This window comes from Cydia fagiglandana, chromosome 5, assembly GCF_963556715.1.
Source record: "Cydia fagiglandana chromosome 5, ilCydFagi1.1, whole genome shotgun sequence".
Taxonomy (NCBI): domain Eukaryota; kingdom Metazoa; phylum Arthropoda; class Insecta; order Lepidoptera; family Tortricidae; genus Cydia; species Cydia fagiglandana.
The window spans coordinates 1,442,386-1,460,571 of NC_085936.1; the positions used below are offsets into that span (position 1 = coordinate 1,442,386).

General features: G+C 37.8%; 1 protein-coding gene across 2 annotated transcripts in view; it reads left to right on the forward strand.

Moving 5' to 3' along the window:
• The window catches only part of LOC134664316 (V-type proton ATPase 116 kDa subunit a 1-like), a 65,189-nt gene that overhangs the window by 3,166 nt on the left and 43,837 nt on the right, over window positions 1–18,186 (forward strand). Inside the window, exons 2-5 of one of the 2 annotated variants that reach the window (XM_063520886.1) lie at window positions 5,881–6,060; window positions 7,687–7,815; window positions 10,412–10,500; window positions 12,997–13,035. In XM_063520886.1, the coding sequence (XP_063376956.1) occupies window positions 5,881–6,060; window positions 7,687–7,815; window positions 10,412–10,500; window positions 12,997–13,035 (437 nt within the window). Of the gene's footprint in view, window positions 1–5,880; window positions 6,061–7,686; window positions 7,816–9,415; window positions 9,502–10,411; window positions 10,501–12,996; window positions 13,036–18,186 lie in introns of both variants that reach the window. The other variant, XM_063520887.1, reaches the window with a different exon arrangement.

An 18,186-nucleotide genomic window follows, 5' to 3' on the forward strand; every position in this document is an offset into this window, starting at 1 on the left:
ACATTAACGGTAGGTTTTTATGCTGATTACGACGTTTAAAGGAAACTAATATTAACACTCATCAATAAGTAGCCGTGAATTGGAACAAGTATAAATTTAAAAAAATTGGAAAAGTACAAAGCACTAGTTCGAGATAACCAACTTTCCGCACGCTAAACAGCTACGTAAAGTAGCACTTTTTGAGCAACTGTATTAAAAAATACATTGTCCCTCTCTAACGCATGAGTTGCGTGATGCGTTCTCTTTCGTGCTCATTATTCTGTGACTCCTGTGACCTCGCGTACTAAAAAAAATCAAACACTGAACAACCTGCTTATCAAATTTCACTAGAATAGGTTGAGACATGGGATTTGTAGAGAAGTGGAAACAGGCAGACATACGAAAGCATTTTAGCCAAGCTGAAACCGAGACGCTTTGCAGTCCCTTGGTCATCTTATTCTTAAACTAGCCTTACTTCCTTGTTCTTCTTCTTTATTAGGGGTCATCCATTAATTACATCACACGTTTAGGGGGAGGGAGGGGGTCAAGAAAATGTGACATTGTGACATGGGGGAGGGGGAGACACAAACTTTGTGACGTCACTTTAACTTCATCAGTAACCGAAAATTTATTTAAATAATTTTATTCGCTTTACATTTAAAAAAACAAGTTTTTAAAACGAAAATCGTTTTTATTCGTTTAATTTTCTTTCCTAAGCAGTTTTGGGTTATAAAATGACTAATATTTATATCGTCAAAAATATTTTGATAAAATATTAATAATACTTAGGTACTCCCTTAATTCGATTTGGCGATTTCGTAGAAAAAATGTGACGTCACACTAGGGGGGAGGGGTTTGCCAAATGTGACCAAGTGTGACAAGGAGGGGGGGAGGGGTCAAAAAACCTAGAAATTCGTGTGACGTAATTAATGGATGACCCCTTAGGGGCTATATAAGGCTCCAAAGCCTATGTATCACAGCGACCATTCCTGATCTATTGTGATCGCCACCTACTACAACTCTCGATCCAACCCTGCAACTTCAAACAGCTGCAGGATCGTTTTGGTCTCGAGAGACTTTACCTCCTCCGGGCGCAATATGTGTCCGCCCAAGATTAGGTCACGAGTACGCATTAGGCAAGGGCACCCTGTGAGGATGTGTAAGGGTGTCTCCTCTGCCTCCATGCAGAGTCTGCACCGCCCTATGTCGCGTTTCCCCATGGTGTGCATGTGCTTATTTAGGCCGCAATGCCCAGTAAGCACCCTTACCAAGTTGCACAGTTGGTTCCTAGATTCCTTGTTACAAAAGGACTTTTCATCTCGAATAAATGAACAATATCAATTAAAATATCATAATTTCATAATGTTTTCTTAAAACAATATATGTAGTTCAATGTACATATCATTAGTTTGCCAATAAAGTTTAACGATAGCCAATACTTAAATGTAAATAAATCATAACTTCAAACTGTTAATGTTGGCGTTTAACAGGCAATCTTTACACTTACGTGTTAATGCTCAGTCATTCATACATAATTTACTCATTGTAAACCTTATTGCTAATACATTAAGGTCCATCAATGGTCATTTATGACTTGTTATTAGTACCACAATTCTGATGGCGCTAAAATATTTTTAATATTATGTATTGGCTTATGTAAAACCATTGACTTTTTGGGCAGAAAGGTTCTTAAAGGACGACTCACGCTAAACCGGGCCGGAGCTTCCGGCGCTACGTTATCTATGGAAAATGACATGTCGGATGCCTCGGCCCGGGCCCGGGCCGGTCTAGCGTGAGTCATCGTGAGTGTTAGACATGACATAAGCCTTGTCTCCTCAAACATCAATTCATTTATTAAATAAAATGATTATACACTATACAGATATAATTGTATACTATACTATCTATTAATTTGGATGCGAGCAGTCAGATTGATAAACCTGTTATGGTAATAGGTCTAATATGTATGGTTAGCGCTGACTAGTTTGACTCAATTATCTATTTACGCGACCTGTTCAGCTGTCATGGCCAAGGCTAAAAAACAGTTGCTATTCGCGCATGGAGTCAGGTATTTAGAGCTATGGAAACGGTGGGAGCGAGTGGGGCTTCCCTAGGATTCCTCGCAATGAATTGTTGCTTATTTAATACTAACTAAACCTGTACCTGACCTATGACCCTGCAAGTAGTGCGTGACCCATATGGCCTATGATCGCATACTGTGGAGACGAAGCATACATGGTCGCGATCCTCAGCAATGAGGGACCGAGGAAGAAGAAGAAGACCTGTACCTTCCTCGGTACTCAAACTATATTTGTACCAAATTGTAACTAAATCAGTTCAGCGGTTTAGGCTGCCTTTCCTCTGAGGCGGCGATGAATGGAGAGGAGACGTGACGGAATCAACCAATAGCAGTGTTTGTAATCATGCGGAGCGGAGAAGATAGGATTACAACCATGCAAGGTTCATTCCCCCATGTTTCCTCTCACCTTCGCTCATCTCCACTTCAGCCGAAAGCGTGAACAGCTAACAGACATACAGACAGAATGTCTACTATATTAGAAGAGATAGACAGCTACCTTCAAACCTTCAAGAAAAGAGCGTATTCTCATCTTAACCTTGTAAGACCCAGGGCAGTTTTGGCGCTTTTGAATTTGGAACTTTCTTTTATTTATGAGTTCAAAACTCGAACAAATTTGTATTTGTACAAGTACACGGGCACTTACGAGGTTAAATACCGGCAAAGCACTTGCAATCCCCCATGATGTTGTAGGTGTCATTGTTTTTGCAGGTACCAACCATCGGGTGGTTCGTGCGCTCGCTTACCTACCTCATATATTATTTAAAAATACTTCCGGCTTTTCACAGAAATGACGATTGTATTGCCAACTCATTGTTATAAGAAAATGACGAGATGTTCAGTAGATAAATACGTATAGTTAGGTGTGATATCATATCATTCATAACATGACGCTGACGCCAAGTCGCAATCACAAGATTTACAAGTGTCCTGAGATTCTACTTAAGATTAGAGATCTCTTATCACGGATCCAAATTCCTAATACTTTCTAGTGAAAAGTGGGTCATGCTGGCTGACAAATCTGAAGTGATTCGAGTATTATCTTTATTTTTATTACATTTTTTTTTACACAAAAGGTACATGCTCATTAACAAAAAACTGTAACCAGTTTGTTGGCGAATGAAGCCCTCACTTAACTAATTGAATCATGCACCTAAACAAAACAATTAGTAATATGTATATATGATTCTTATTACTTTATGTTTCGAACGTCTAAGATTTTAAGCTGTACATAAGGCCTGATTCGAATTCAATCTGCCAAATTGAAAACCCTATTAATGGTACTGAAGCTAGCTGAAACAAGATTTGTTTTTCCATAATTTATTGAAAATTTGTTTAAAAATTGTTATTTATAAGTAAATTCATCATTTTCCATTTCTTCCCGCTCCTGTCGTTAGTTTTGTTGTATGCCCTCCATCATACATCCGACAGTGTTTTTTGACAGTTTCTTAGTTTGAGTCCTATCAAGAACAATGTTTATTTTGAAATATTATATTGCATATAGTTTTTGTTGTTTTAACGAACTAATTCCTTGGACACTCCACTCCATACCGTTCAATAGGTCAATACTGTGGGACTTTGTTGAATCAAGTTTTTTGGTCCGATTTCGAGGGTACTGGCTTAAGCATGCTGATTGCCTCATAAACATCGTGGATCATCTCCAAATATTATCAAAGTAATATTGGAAATCCGCATTATTAAACTAAAGCTGCGAACCGTTTTTTTTAGTGATGTTGGTGTCGATTTCTCTGTCGAAAAGTAACCAATGCCCGGTAACTGACACCACATCGACGAAATTCCTGATACGCCAGATATTTGAAGATATGTCTAGATCCTCATTGTTTCATGGATATTGCAATGAAATTACCTTTCAGTATTGGTATAATATTAGGTAACAGGTTATGTTGGAAATTAGTTATGTGCAAGTTTCTTCCATACTTATCAAGTTTTTGACAGCAATTTGGCGCCTAATTAAAAAGAAGGCGGCGTTTATTTGATTTTTTTGATCATCTTAGAATTGATAAAAAAAAATTTTTTTGGTATAATAATTTTGTGATTCTGATAATTATAATGTCGTAGTGTATATATAAAGTAAGCTAGAAAATATCCAAGAAAAATCACTCTGAATTTGTCAAATTTGTTTCGAATCAGGCCTTACTATAATTAAGAGATACAGACAGATAGCACATTTGGTAGACATTACATATTTTACATAGGTCTGATTTTATTTAACGTTTTCAGTCGTACTTACATACAATTTGTGTAAATATTTTTTTAAAATTTTATCAGACTTGAGTCTAGCTAGTAGAGTGTAGACTAGGGTTGACTAGACTCACTAGACTATAACTCAAAATATACTTTCTATTACATTTTTAGGGTTCCGTACCCAAAGGGTAAAACGGGACCCTATCACTAAGACTTCGCTGTCCGTCCGTCCGTCCGTCCGTCCGTCACCAGGCTGTATCTCACGAACCGTGATAGCTAGACAGTTGAAATTTTCACAGATGATGTATTTCTGTTGCCGCTATAACAACAAATACTAAAAACAGAATAAAATAAAGATATAAATGGGGCTCCCATACAACAAACGTGATTTTTGACCAAAGTTAAGCAACGTCGGGAGTGGTCAGTACTTGGATGGGTGACCGTTTTTTTTTTGCTTTTTTTTTTGTTTTTGTTTTTTTGCATTATGGTACGGAACCCTTCGTGCGCGAGTCCGACTCGCACTTGCCCGGTTTTTATTGAAACTATTGTCCATTAAGTATGCATCTAACTTAAAACTAATTGATATTGCAATATTATTACTGCCTGTATTCGAGTTAAGTGACCTTCAATATAGTTCAGTTCAATCACTCCACTGCCCACATACATTTCCGACATGTATAATACAAATCACAAATAACATTTAAATGACCATTAGTGAACTCTATTCCGTGGTAATAAGGTTTACGAATGACCACTTATTTATGTATTTAATAGGAAAATTAGATCGTACTACGAAGTGACATCGCGTAACAAGTAATGAAATGAATTATTGGCTATTGAAATGAATCATAATGGTACTCGATGCATCAAGTAGGCGTCCCTTTAGACTCAATATTTTACCAAGTAGGCACACATATAAGTAAGTATACATAATTTGCTTTGAGCCCCATTAAGACGGATCAAAAACTAGCATGCAATAATCAATTGCCAATTATAGAGTACAGTCGACGTCAAGGATATGTTTACACTTTTTTGGAAAGAAACATCAACACTATTTCATCTGAAGCAGATTTTTCAATCAACCTCATTCTTGTACCGTACTTCTTCTACCTAGCATAACCTGGACCCTGGACCCTGGTCCGCTTTCCTACTTGCTTTCCCCCACTTTGCGCGATTCTGGGCGTCGTCGTCTCGTGTGAGCCCGTTTACTCTCATACATAACCGCTTTCATCGCTTCTTGTACCTGACTTCTGATATCAAAAACAAAACAACCCTCATTTTAATCTTAGTATATATGTCGGCGGCCGATCGTAAGATCAGGCATATCGTGAAATTCCTAGGCATATCGTGAAACGTAAAAATCTTTGACTCGTTCCCTGAGTCGACGGAGCCCTCCTATTTCTGGGCAGTTTGCCCTTCGGCCATCTAAAGCAACCTAACGAACCTATCTTACCTATATATTGGTTTAATGTGACTATCGTCAAAACATTACACAGGAACATTACGATCTGCCTGATCTTACGATCGGCCGCCGACATATATATTCTTAGTTAAAGAACGCGTATACGCCAATGAACATTGAACTTAGTTAAATTCTTAATTAATGATTTCTTCCACAGTTAAATCCAGACGTCAATGCCTTCCAACGCAAGTTCGTCAACGAGGTCCGCCGCTGCGACGAGATGGAGCGCAAGCTCCGCTACCTCGAGAAGGAGATCCGACGAGACGGGATCCCCATGCTGGAGATCCCAGGGGAGTGCCCTGAGGCTCCTCAACCGAGGGAGATGATCGATCTTGAGGTAAGCGTGCCAGGGAAGCGTTGGTTTATGTAGGTTACTTAGAGAAGATGTGACGAGATGGAACGTAAGCTCCGCCTCGAGAAGGAGATCCGACGAGACCGGATCCCCATGCTGGAGATCCCAGGGGAGTGCCCTGAGGCACCTCAACCGAGGGAAATGATGAACGTAAGCTCGGCCTCGAGAAGGAGATCCGACGAGACGGGATCCCCATGCTGGAGATCCCAGGGGAGTGCCGTGAGGCACCCCAGCCGAGGGAAATGATGAACGTAAGCTCGGCCTCGAGAAGGAGATCCGACGAGACAGGATCCCCATGCTGGAGATCCCAGGGGAGTGCCCTGAGGCACCCCAACCGAGGGAGATGATCGATCTTGAGGTAAGGACAATACAAAGCATGATTCCACTTCGTTTATGTAGTCTGTTACTTAGAGAAGATGCGCAAGCTCCGCTACCTCCAGGAGATCCGACGAGACGGGATCCCCATGTTGAAAATCCAGGCTCCTCAGCTTAGGGAGATGATGTATCTAGTTCTAGACTAGTGGTAAGAGTATAGAAGAAGAAATGCTTTGAGTTCCTCCTGTAAGTACTTTGTTACCTATGGAAGGAGATTCGTCGTGATTGAATTCCCATGTTGGAGATACTTGGAGGATGGGAGCAACACGATGATCGTTCTCGATAGTTCATATTAGTATCTACAGACAAGCATTAGGTTCCTTTATGTAGGTTTGTAGACATTCTTCCATTTCAAATAACTTCTCCGTTGAGTTCGCAGCATGTTTGATACTTGTATCGAGACCATGCACATCACGCACTTTGTTTCAACTTCCTCCGTTCATTACAAGTCGTTAATTATATCCGTCGTCGGTAGGTATTAGTTTCCTTTCCGCCATGAACAATACTAATGTACCATCGCTCAGATTGTTCACTGTCCACCGGTGAACCTTATTACAAAAGGCATAAGGTACACCTATGGCCAGTTAAGAGAGCTGCTGTTTGTACTAGGCAATCTTTCGTAAGGTCGTTAGGTATAAACCAAAAATTGTTAACTCCAATGTCAAGAAAATCACTGTATTTACTGTCACAATGACTTGTCATTAGTATTGAAGTAAGTACGTATAATTAAATCGCATGATACACTGGAATATCTCGCGGTCTACGAAAACACAATATTAATTGCCACTCAATTATAACAATTACGTCGTGACGTCACAATGACGGTTTTTCTCAGCAAACAGTACTGCTGTCATTATTTTCACACGTGAGTCAGTACAGTAAGCAGCAGAAGTTGCCTGTACCTACCTAATATGAGATTCGTATGAGATGCAACATTTTTAACGTATATTAATACTAAAATACCTTGACGAGTAGAATATTTTTGTAGTACTACTGATTTAAATAGAAATTCCAAAATACAAGCTAGGTTAGGAAGTTTCCCAAAATTAGCTTGTACAAATATCAATAATCGCAATCATCGCTGAAAAAAAGTCTTGACTTTTTTTAAGATAATAAGTTAGATCGTTATAATTATGTATTTATAGTTACCACTACTGGTTCCTTATTATTTAGCGTAAAATTTATGCCCTATTGACACTTATACAAAAGTTGTTACATCTTGAGTATTTTTCACAGGCCACCTTTGAAAAGCTGGAGAACGAGCTGCGCGAGGTCAACCAAAACGCCGAGGCTCTCAAGAGAAATTACCTCGAGCTCACAGAGCTGAAACACATCCTCAGAAAGACTCAGGTGTTCTTCGACGAGGTAAGAATCATCCACATCCATCCTTTGTTGATAGGATAGGACAGGGACAGACTGACTTGACTTTGGGGCTGGGGCGTTAGGACTCGGCGCTTGACTTTAATTAGGGCAAAAAAGGCGTTCTTTGACGAAGGAAATACAGCTTTGTTGATTTTCCTACTTATTCATTGCTGACAAACTTTGACTCGTTAACTGACTGACATTTATTTATTGAGCCCCTTAACGGGTCATAGACCGATTAGGCACTTGCTAAATAGACTGACCCTGACGGGGACTACAGATAGTGAGAATAATTTGTTTAATAGGTAATAGAATAGATATTCAAAAATAAGACGGAAAAGTATGTAAACGTACAGAAAACCTGACGAGAATAAAGTATGACGAACACGACGACAAATACAATATTATTTAGATTTGTACCAAGATTAGTCTGGAACGATTTTGATAGCACACGCAGTACAAGTGTTATTTTAATCGTCAAACTTCTATGATATTATGACGATTAAAATAACAATTGCACTGCGTATGCTATCAAAATCGTTGTAGACTTCTTGGTCTAACTATAATAACGTAATGATAGCTCCTAACCTCACAAAATGTTCAAAAACGTGCGTCTTTAACAAGCGTTACATAACTATATTTTTGAGCAAATGTTCTTCTAATGACCGTATTTTCCTGACGACCTCAGCGCCATCACAATCACATGACAAAAAAATCACTTACCTACATAACGTTTTTAGATATTGATTACATGTAGGTAATTAAAGCTTGATAACTTTGATAAGATACAGACCTTACACGAGACGCGGTAAACATGATAACTGTTAAACATGTTTGATTTACCTCTATTACATCAACTTAGGTCTTATAGATTTATGATCATTTTAAGGCCTTAAAAGAGGCTTATCGTCAAGCTGTATGCATGAATTTATAGCCTTTTGACCAGAGCTAAAATTAGACAACACGAAAAGTTTAACAAGGTCGGACTGTTGTAGAAAAAAATTAGCCCCACCTTCAGACTTTTATATTATTTATACCATCTTCTTTTTTATTTATTTTTTGGTTGGTCAGTGTTTCATAAAATCTATATTAATATAAACTTAAGATTCACAAGCACTCGACAATTGTACTAATTGATTGTTCCACACTTTGCGATTGTCTTATTGGCAATCAGTTGTCCTGCGTGAATTACATCAAAATCGTTTTAATATTTAATGTTGCAGAACAACAATACTATCCTACACTTGTTTTTCTTGATGAATCTTAACATTTTTCTTTTAAAAGGTTGTGGGTCTTAACAATGCCTTCGCCTTTGCTCAAGGAACATGAAAGTTGGGCTTCAAAAACAATTTAAAATAAGCATAGATAGACGAAGGTGATGCTATACAATAGTGACTTAATAACCACGCAGCCAATGTCACATTCCTGTTTATTCTACGTCAGTGATAAACGCTCCATTGTTGCCAATTTGTCAAACAAAACTGTTTAAAAGGCTTGAAATCGATTCAAAGCAAGGCCGCGCGATCAATCAAGATTTAACGCTTATGTGACTCTGGTTGCGTGTCATTGACCTTGGCGCCATTTCGGCGCGTGTGTGTCCAAGATGGCGGACCCGTCGCGTGAGGAGGAACAAGTTACCCTGTTGGGGGAGGAGGGGCTCATGGCGGGCGGGCAAGCGCTCAAACTGGGGTATGCCTTTATTTAAACGCTCTCTATGCGTTGACTTCTACTTTTGATAACTCACTGCACTTGTCGAGGTCAACACATACCAAAGCGATGTTGTTTTTCAGCGCTTGTACTGTGACGCTGACACAGGAGTCTACCGGTCACCACTCAGGCAAGCATTGGAGTCCGCCGGTTTATAGTACTTATATCATGAACGTAACACGACAACTGTGTGGAATGAGCTTAGTAGACCATCCAAAGAGCCCTTTATAGAGCGTGCTAACCAAGCTGCCTGAGTGAGATACTAACTAAAACATACTTTATTTTTGAAGTCCATAGGTTCGTCAATTGGTTCCTTTATTTCCATTCCGTCATGCTTTCTGTATCGTTTGTGCATGTCATTTATTTTATTCATGTCGTAGAACACGAGCGTTTTGATACACTGTATTTTAATCACGATCACGACTAACAGCAAACGCTTCGTAGCTAGGCACCGAGCTGGTGCTATTTTTTTACTACAACAGGAATCGGCGAGCCTGATCCCAAGAAACTCAAATTTTCCCAATACATACGGGTACTGCCAACACTGTACTGTTGATTGAAAATCCGTAAAGCTTATTGCAAAACATGGACGAAGATACAACGAAACCAAGTCGCTAAGATGGAGCTGTGTGAACACGTCACACTGATTTCGCACACACACAATCTCACTCCGGGACAGTCCGGATTTGAGACATCTTGGCGACGTTAAAACTAAGGTATTTTAGGTCCATGTTGCAAAGATAGATTTACTGATGGTCAATTAAAAGTGTTTGTTGTGTATGATGTTTTTTGGGATAAGGTAGCCGCGAGTGCCGCGTTTCGGCAACCTTCGGTTCAACAATTATCATCAGCTTCAGGGGTGTGTCCGTTGATGTGTATGTTTGTCCGCTAGCACGAGGGCGGGGCCGGTACCACTGAGTCCATGACGCGGGCGCTGATATCCGACGACCAGAACAGAAATGTCGGTCACGTCCAACTGGGGTACGTATGTGTACATACGGCACCAACGTTCTAATAAAGTTACACTTGATTCTAAAGGCGGGTCCACACAGAACGCGCCGCCTCGCGTGCTCGGTCTGTGTGGAATCGCCTTAAGTCGAACGCAGCTTTTAAGACTTTCTAACACATGTGATTCGCATGCCACTCCGATGTGTGGGCATCACAGCGCTTTGCACGCTAGCGATGTCCCGCTCGCACACCGGATCGGCGTTCTGATGCGCCTCCAATGTGAATGCCTTAAGCCGAACCCGAAAATTGCAGTACAATTTTTAAAAGCCTTAAAAATTGTACTGCAATTTTTACTATCAATATCAACACATTTGATCATTTTAAATCTTGCTTTTATAAACCCATTAACTACCCAAAAAATATCATTAAACATTGTACCTATTATCAATCGGGCTGTAAAAAACCCAAACAATCAGTAGACTCTTACGTAATTTACCTATTTTCACCGAACAGACCCAATTCACGTATTTATGAATCACACGTATTTCTATTACAGTCCAAACACTCCAAGGCTTGGCAAATCACCAAAGTCTTGAAAGTTGCGTGTCGGTTGCTAGGGAACCGTATGATGGTTGTCGGTGCCTGTCAATGTTTGTGTTGCGACGTCAAAATCAAGTTTAGATAAGAGAGCGTGGCGAGACTATTGCTGCACATTTAAGAAAATAATTATTTTCATGACAGGATTATTTATATGATATCTTTGTTGAAATTAAATAAACCGAATGGTTAATTTCTGGCATAATGACTCATGCCTTATTAATTTTGTGAGTAGGCTTAGCTTACTAATGAAAAGTAATTGTAAATGTACTTACATATAGAGTTAGATCAAGAAAAGTCGGCAACGATTTTGATAGCACACGCAGTGCAAGTGTAATTTCAAACATCAAACTTCCATGAAAGTTGACATACAAATAACGTTTTTATCACAATCGCTCAGTAAATGAGTTATGAAATTTCTAGTGCCATAATTAACAGTTTTTTGTCTTTATATTTAATTTTTGTATCGCAAGTGTGATGAAAAACATTGTGTGTAACTCGGGGCGTAATAATATTGCAAACGCGAGTCTATAAATCGCTCCGGCAAGCCGTCGCGATTTAACTTACTCTCGATCGTTTGCAATATTCAACTTACGCCCCATGTTTGTACCTACTAATGCACTGCGGGTGCTATCAAAATTGTTGCAGACTTATTTTAGACTGAAGTATCTATGAAGCGGCTTGTTTCGGGCGTTCTCGCTCTCTAGTCTACACCCAGCTTAATCTCCAAGTGTCTGCATTCATGAAACCATTGAAAGGGGCAATGTTACTAATTTTAAAACAACATACCATAAACAAATAAATAGTGGTATGTGTTGTTGCCTTGGCAACGTATAAAAATACAAAACTTACGTTCTGTTACGTAAGTTTCATACAACCATCCGAGTCATTGGTACCTACAAATGTAGTGCATAATTATTTTCCATCGTGTTTTCACGGAAACGTAAGAACGTGTCTTACTATTTCACTCAGTCTCGGATGATAATACTATTACTTGTGTGGTCTCGGTACATAAAATACTGAGGTTGACTGAACTAGCATGACAAATACGAAAGTTTCCGAGAAAATACGATGGAAAACAATTATGCACTATATCATTATTATGTCTACGCTAGACGGTCTTCACTCGATAACCGTGTTATTTTGAGTTTAGCTCACATCTGACGCGCCGACAATCAATCTGCTGCTGCTTACATAAACCTGACAGTTTTATTATTTGACCAAAGGTCGCGTGCACGTGCTAATATTTACCTTAGATAGATAATCAGGTTTATGTGAGTTATATTTAAAACTAACTTGAACCTTGATTGAAGATTCATTGCTTTGGAAAACTCGTGTTTTACCGTTGTTATGTCCAGAGGTCAAAAAGTGCACCAATCATCCAAACTTTCACACTGGAAATGGAAATACAAACATGAAATATGAATATTGTGATAGTCACTCTTAGATTATACAGAGATCTCATATGAAGTACCTATTAAACAGGAAGGCCTTTAGACTAAAATTTGATAGTAGCGTGATGTAGATGGTTTAAAATTTAAATGATTCGCGCTAGTCTAGATCTAGATGACACACTAGTCTTAGACCAGTAGGGCTAAGATAGTCGGTTTTTTGTCACCCGTTATCATGCCTGTCACGTTCTAACAAGTATGCAAGTGCGAAACTGACGCATGACATGACAAGTGATAAAAATACGACCATGATAACGCCGCAGGATGAACATTAAAATTGATCCTCTCTTCTGATCGACGTTAATCGTAGATATTGTAACTAAATCATTGTATTGTAGAAATATGAGTTTTCCAAAGTAATAACGACAGCATGTTAAACTTAATTTAGCTGTAAATAAAGACTAATTTGAACTGAAAATTGAATGATCAAAATAACAGCTGCCAGTAGAAACGAGCTAACTTTTTCTTGCTTGCTGTTTAGTATGCGGGATAAGCAGGAGTCATTGGAATTCTTACCGTGGTCAGTAATACATAATTTACACTGTAGTTGGGTAATGTATGCTATGTGTGGGTAAACAGTTCAACACATTGAGAAATTTGAACACTTCAATAAAGTGTCGATAAAGCCACACTGAGACTACCGTGAAAATCGGAATTTTGTTATCAGACTTGAATGAATATGCAAGAGAACCAAATTTCGATTTTCGTGTCGCCTCAGAATGAGCCGCCTCGCGAGGAAATTGCCAGGCGAGGTAGCTCGGTGTGTGAACACGTGTCTCGTTCGTGGTAAATACACGCCCGGCCTTAATACCTCAGGTGAGGTACAGTCAGTTGCAGAGTCATCTTTGGACATTTTAGACTAAATTAGGCTCAAAATATAGGTATCTATCGATATTTGAATTGCTGAAGAATTTCTCAATGTTGTCGATACTGTGTCGCATTTTTATATGATCTTAGATTCTACTATACTATTGTTATATATAAACCTGTTAACTACTCACTGCTTACTAACACTTCACTGTATGTATAATTGTATATACGTGTATATATCTGCGATAAGGTAACTTGGACTTCAAGAATAGATGTGGATCTTAGGTGCGATTTGTAAATGCTGTCAATTTCCGGTCATCCATTATTTCTTGACATTTTGTCATTTATAATTTAAATTTACATGTCAAGAGATGTGGGTTTATTTTGAGAAGGTTCTAACAGCGTCTTGGTACGAGTGCCTTAGATATTAATATTAGATTATATGTTTTCTTTTTGTGTATTTTTTTTTTTCAGTTTATTCGTGTTATTCATTCATGTAAGCTAATATAATGATGCGTTATTTTATTGTATATTCATGTGCCTATTCTTATATTACATAATATTTATAAAACAGGCATTTGTAATAACTGCATATTTTAATGCCTGTATCCCGTGCTCCTCAGAATACAGTATTAATACGCTAAATAGATGGCTATATCCCGTTTATGTGCTCAATAATCATACTTTTTATTCGATATACCTATAACGTCAACGTTAATATAATTATATTATCTATAGACAAAAATGCCACGGAAATTCTGATCAAGAAATTTGATTTCTGTGTCATTCGTATCTTGTCACAGTGAAAATTAATGAAAGCCGGCGCGGTTCTCATATTATTGTCACTGTGACAAGGTACGACGTGGTACAAATACAATTCCTTGACTATAGTCACTTTCAGGTGTATACTAGGTACCTAAGTATTTAGTATACTTTAGCTCAGAGCAATGTAAACGCGTCACTGTCTGGAATGTGTCATACCGTTTTCACTGTTCTTGGGTGTATATTTGTATAATGCCATGCCTAACCCTTTTGTATAAGTAGTTTTAACTGCTGATCTTACATTTAAAATGCATTGGTAAAATCGTAATAAAAGAAATATTTGAAAATAAAACTCAAAATTTATTAAAACTTGTAAGTTGTAACATCCTTTGGAAGTCAGTTTCAAGGCAACGCAGATGAATTCTGCTAATGAACTACTAATATGTACTTCTAATGGATTTTTAGTACTTGATAGCACCAAGTGACCTTCAAGGTGCCTTGTGCCATCATTTATAGACCTTTCGTAAACCTTATTGCCACGGTATAAAGACTACCATTGGTCAGCAATATTGTTACTATAAAGCCACGAGCGGTACCATCATACACACAGTTAACTTAATTATAATATTTCAAACACTATCTCGAAGACATAAGTGCCACAGATGGTCAATAATGGTGTTACCTTCGAGTTCATAAATATGTAAACATTTCTTCACCTGGTCTTCATCCATTGCAATAAGGTGAAAAAAATATGCATATACATAAATATTTATGAGCTCGATTGTACAGGCTTTCAGCTTTGTTGAAACGTTCATGAGTTCATGACAATAGCGGATCCGTCTGTCATATGTCATTAATCCTATATCACACGATGATGTCATTAGCGAAGTCAACGGTTTACAAAATAACTTTGCACTGATTTCGCTGCAACTATATTTTCATAGGAATATGACGTTTGACAAGTAAGTGCATAGTTAGCTTAGACGGAGTCTGTTAATAGACTAAGTATTAAAATTATTTTAAACGGGCTACTCACGTATTATTAAGACGAATAAATGCTCGAAATGTTCGAGTCGAAAATCCTCAAAACAGATCGATACTTCGGAACGTGTCAAATGTTTATTCAACTAATAATATTATAGTGACCCGTTTAAAATATTTTTTAAATATTTGAGTCTCACGAGAATATTATACTTAAATTAGAATGACTATCTAAGATCCACCGAAGGTCAATTTTATTAACTTCGGTGGATGACTGGATGGAACGAACTTTAGAAAAAAAACTATTTTGTTTGACCTTTCTGCTGAGATACCGCATCGCATACGCGTAACATACAGACAGACAAAAAAGTTGAACGTTCGTTATTGGCCTCGGTGTATAATTGCTTACCTAACGTGTGACGTCACAGTCACAAGACCACGCATTAATCGGTATTTTCCCTTTGTTATTTGCACATTATACTCATTTGTGTGTTTTTATAATATCCCTTTCAAATAGGTATTTGAAAGGGATATTATAAAAACAGGAAAAATTCAATGCATTAAGCGGCATTAACCAGCCAATGCAAATTATTCTGAAAATGTTTATAATTGCATTTAGACTTTGATAAAATTGTTTTTGTTAGTGACGAGACGAGACAAAACACATGATTCTCATTTGAAAATACTAAACTATAGAAAAATCTTGTCACAATATATGTACACAAAACTATACTTACCATTGAATTGTGAAAGCAGACTTGCTGGATTTACTTCCGCTTTTTATTTGCAGATGCTTAAATTCCACATAGCTTTTTCGAAAATGTTTAAATAGGTAAGTTGTAATTTAAGACATAAATAAAATTTGAAAAGTCCAAGGGAAAAACAATTGTATTAAATCGCCTATTTAAGAAATAGATTTGATTTTACTAGTTCCACATGTTTTTCTAAAGTTATTGTTAAAGTCCTATCTATATACACTATGTTAGTTATAAAACAAACTTGTCCCTCTTTACTCCTTTTTATTTTGGTTTTAGCAATAAAGATTTGCATATCTCTTCGCAGAATCATCACAACGGAATACAAACAAATAAAAGATTTTATCTCAATCGATTCTGCGTAGGATCAATCGATTATGTTTTGAGATAAAGGCCTAAACATTGTCTAGACGTGAGATATTGTATCTCCTTTAATCCCATCTCGTGCGATTTGAATGATTTTATAGTGATTTTTATATGAATCTTATATGAAAAGAGGTGGAAAATGTTTGGCAACAACTTTAAATGGCCACTTATTTTATTAAATTGATACCTATCGAGATAGAATTAAAGTGTCTGAAAAAAATGTGTTTTGCATATTACGATTTACATGCGCAACATTAATTCTGACCCTCGGTGGATCTTATGTCTGTTCGATAAGGTTTACATTTATGAATCATCAATTGCCCAAAATTAGACATACCGACATAAATCCTAAGTAAATTTTAACAACTAGCTAATTCCCGTGACTTCGTCAGCGTGGAATGATGATGTTTGGTGAAAATGTCCTATGTCTTTCCGGGCCTCAATCTATCTCCATAACAATTTTTATGTTAATCGGTTCAGTGGTTTAAACACGAAGAGGTGACAGACAGAGTTACATCCGCATTTATAATATAAGTTGGGATTTGTGTCTACTGAAGGTCCATTCTGGCCATCCCTGAGAAAAAGTGGGCCATTTTTCAGAAGGGTTCACTGTTTTAAAAAGTCATATCAACATACACTTAGTCCTACTGCAACCGTAGCACAGTTCCACTAAATGCTCATTAAGTGACGGTTATTGCCAAGTGATGGTTTCTGTTACACATAACGGTACCCGTTCATTCAACACTCTAGTCTTACAGAATGACGTACATCAATATGGAAACCGGTCGCTTACTATCTTTTTAAAGAAGTTTTCATATCATATGACAGAAAACCGTAACTGTCACTAAGTTTCCAGTTTGTCCAAATCCTCGTATTACTTACCCGCGGTATTTTTTATCATAACCTTCTAGAAATTGAGATTATAATCCCATGTACAAAAATGGACTTCGGTTATTTAGATTCCTGCGATTTTCGAGAAGATCGTGACTGTCGAGTTACGATACCGCTAATAGTAAAAGTGCTCAAAATATTTACCTAACTCGTATACGCTTGTTATCTGTCGTTAGCGCCCATTTTATGGGAATGATCTATATGTCAATCAATTCTAAATAAATGACAGTTTTCCGAAACCGATTTACGTGTTGAAAATCCCCGGTTTATATTTGCTGTTGAGGACAGGCGGATTTATTTTCCCGTTTGTAACTTGACTAAACAATTATAGACCATAAGGAGTTGCAATACGGTTTAAGAAATGTTAGTTAAATGCCGACATTGGCATTTCCAGTTGGCGTAAGCAAAATACATTCTGCAAAAAATGTCGCTCCGTCTACGACAGAAATGGAGTATAGCGCTTGGTATATTAAAGCGTTGTTATTTGTTATAGTGGTAGTTCTTGTATGTACAAGATAAACTTATGTATTTTCTATTCACTGGAAAATTCTTTAAATAAATATTCGATTACTATAATAGTTACAGCATTTTATTGGTTTTAAATGGTCATTCGCGGCATAAAGTCCATTTTACGACTAAAGGAAAATAGCTAATGGTCTATTACGCGTGCTAAAAGCTACAACGATTTTATAGCATTTTCAAAGAAGTTACGTGGCATGGAACGTAGGTACAGTCAGCAGAAGAAGTTGCTAAGCGGGCGAGGTGTTCAAAATTATCTTGACGCGACATTATTTTAAGAGAATAAGAACACGCATATGGACACGCATCTAATTTTGAACACCTCGCCGGCTTAGCAACTTCAGCTGCTGACTGTACCTATTTGAAACAACCAGCAAAAATCATTACGTCCTTGCTTTAGCACGTCCAGGACAACGTGTACTGATAACATTCATATTAAGTTTGCACTATTGTTACATGCAGATATTATGTGTTTATGCAATAATATTACACATCGGAGCGCGCAAAAATATGTGTCTTGTTGATTCAAGGGATTTGCGATTGTGTAGGGATTAGGGGGTACTGGGGGTAGGGCTTGTGCGGTAGAG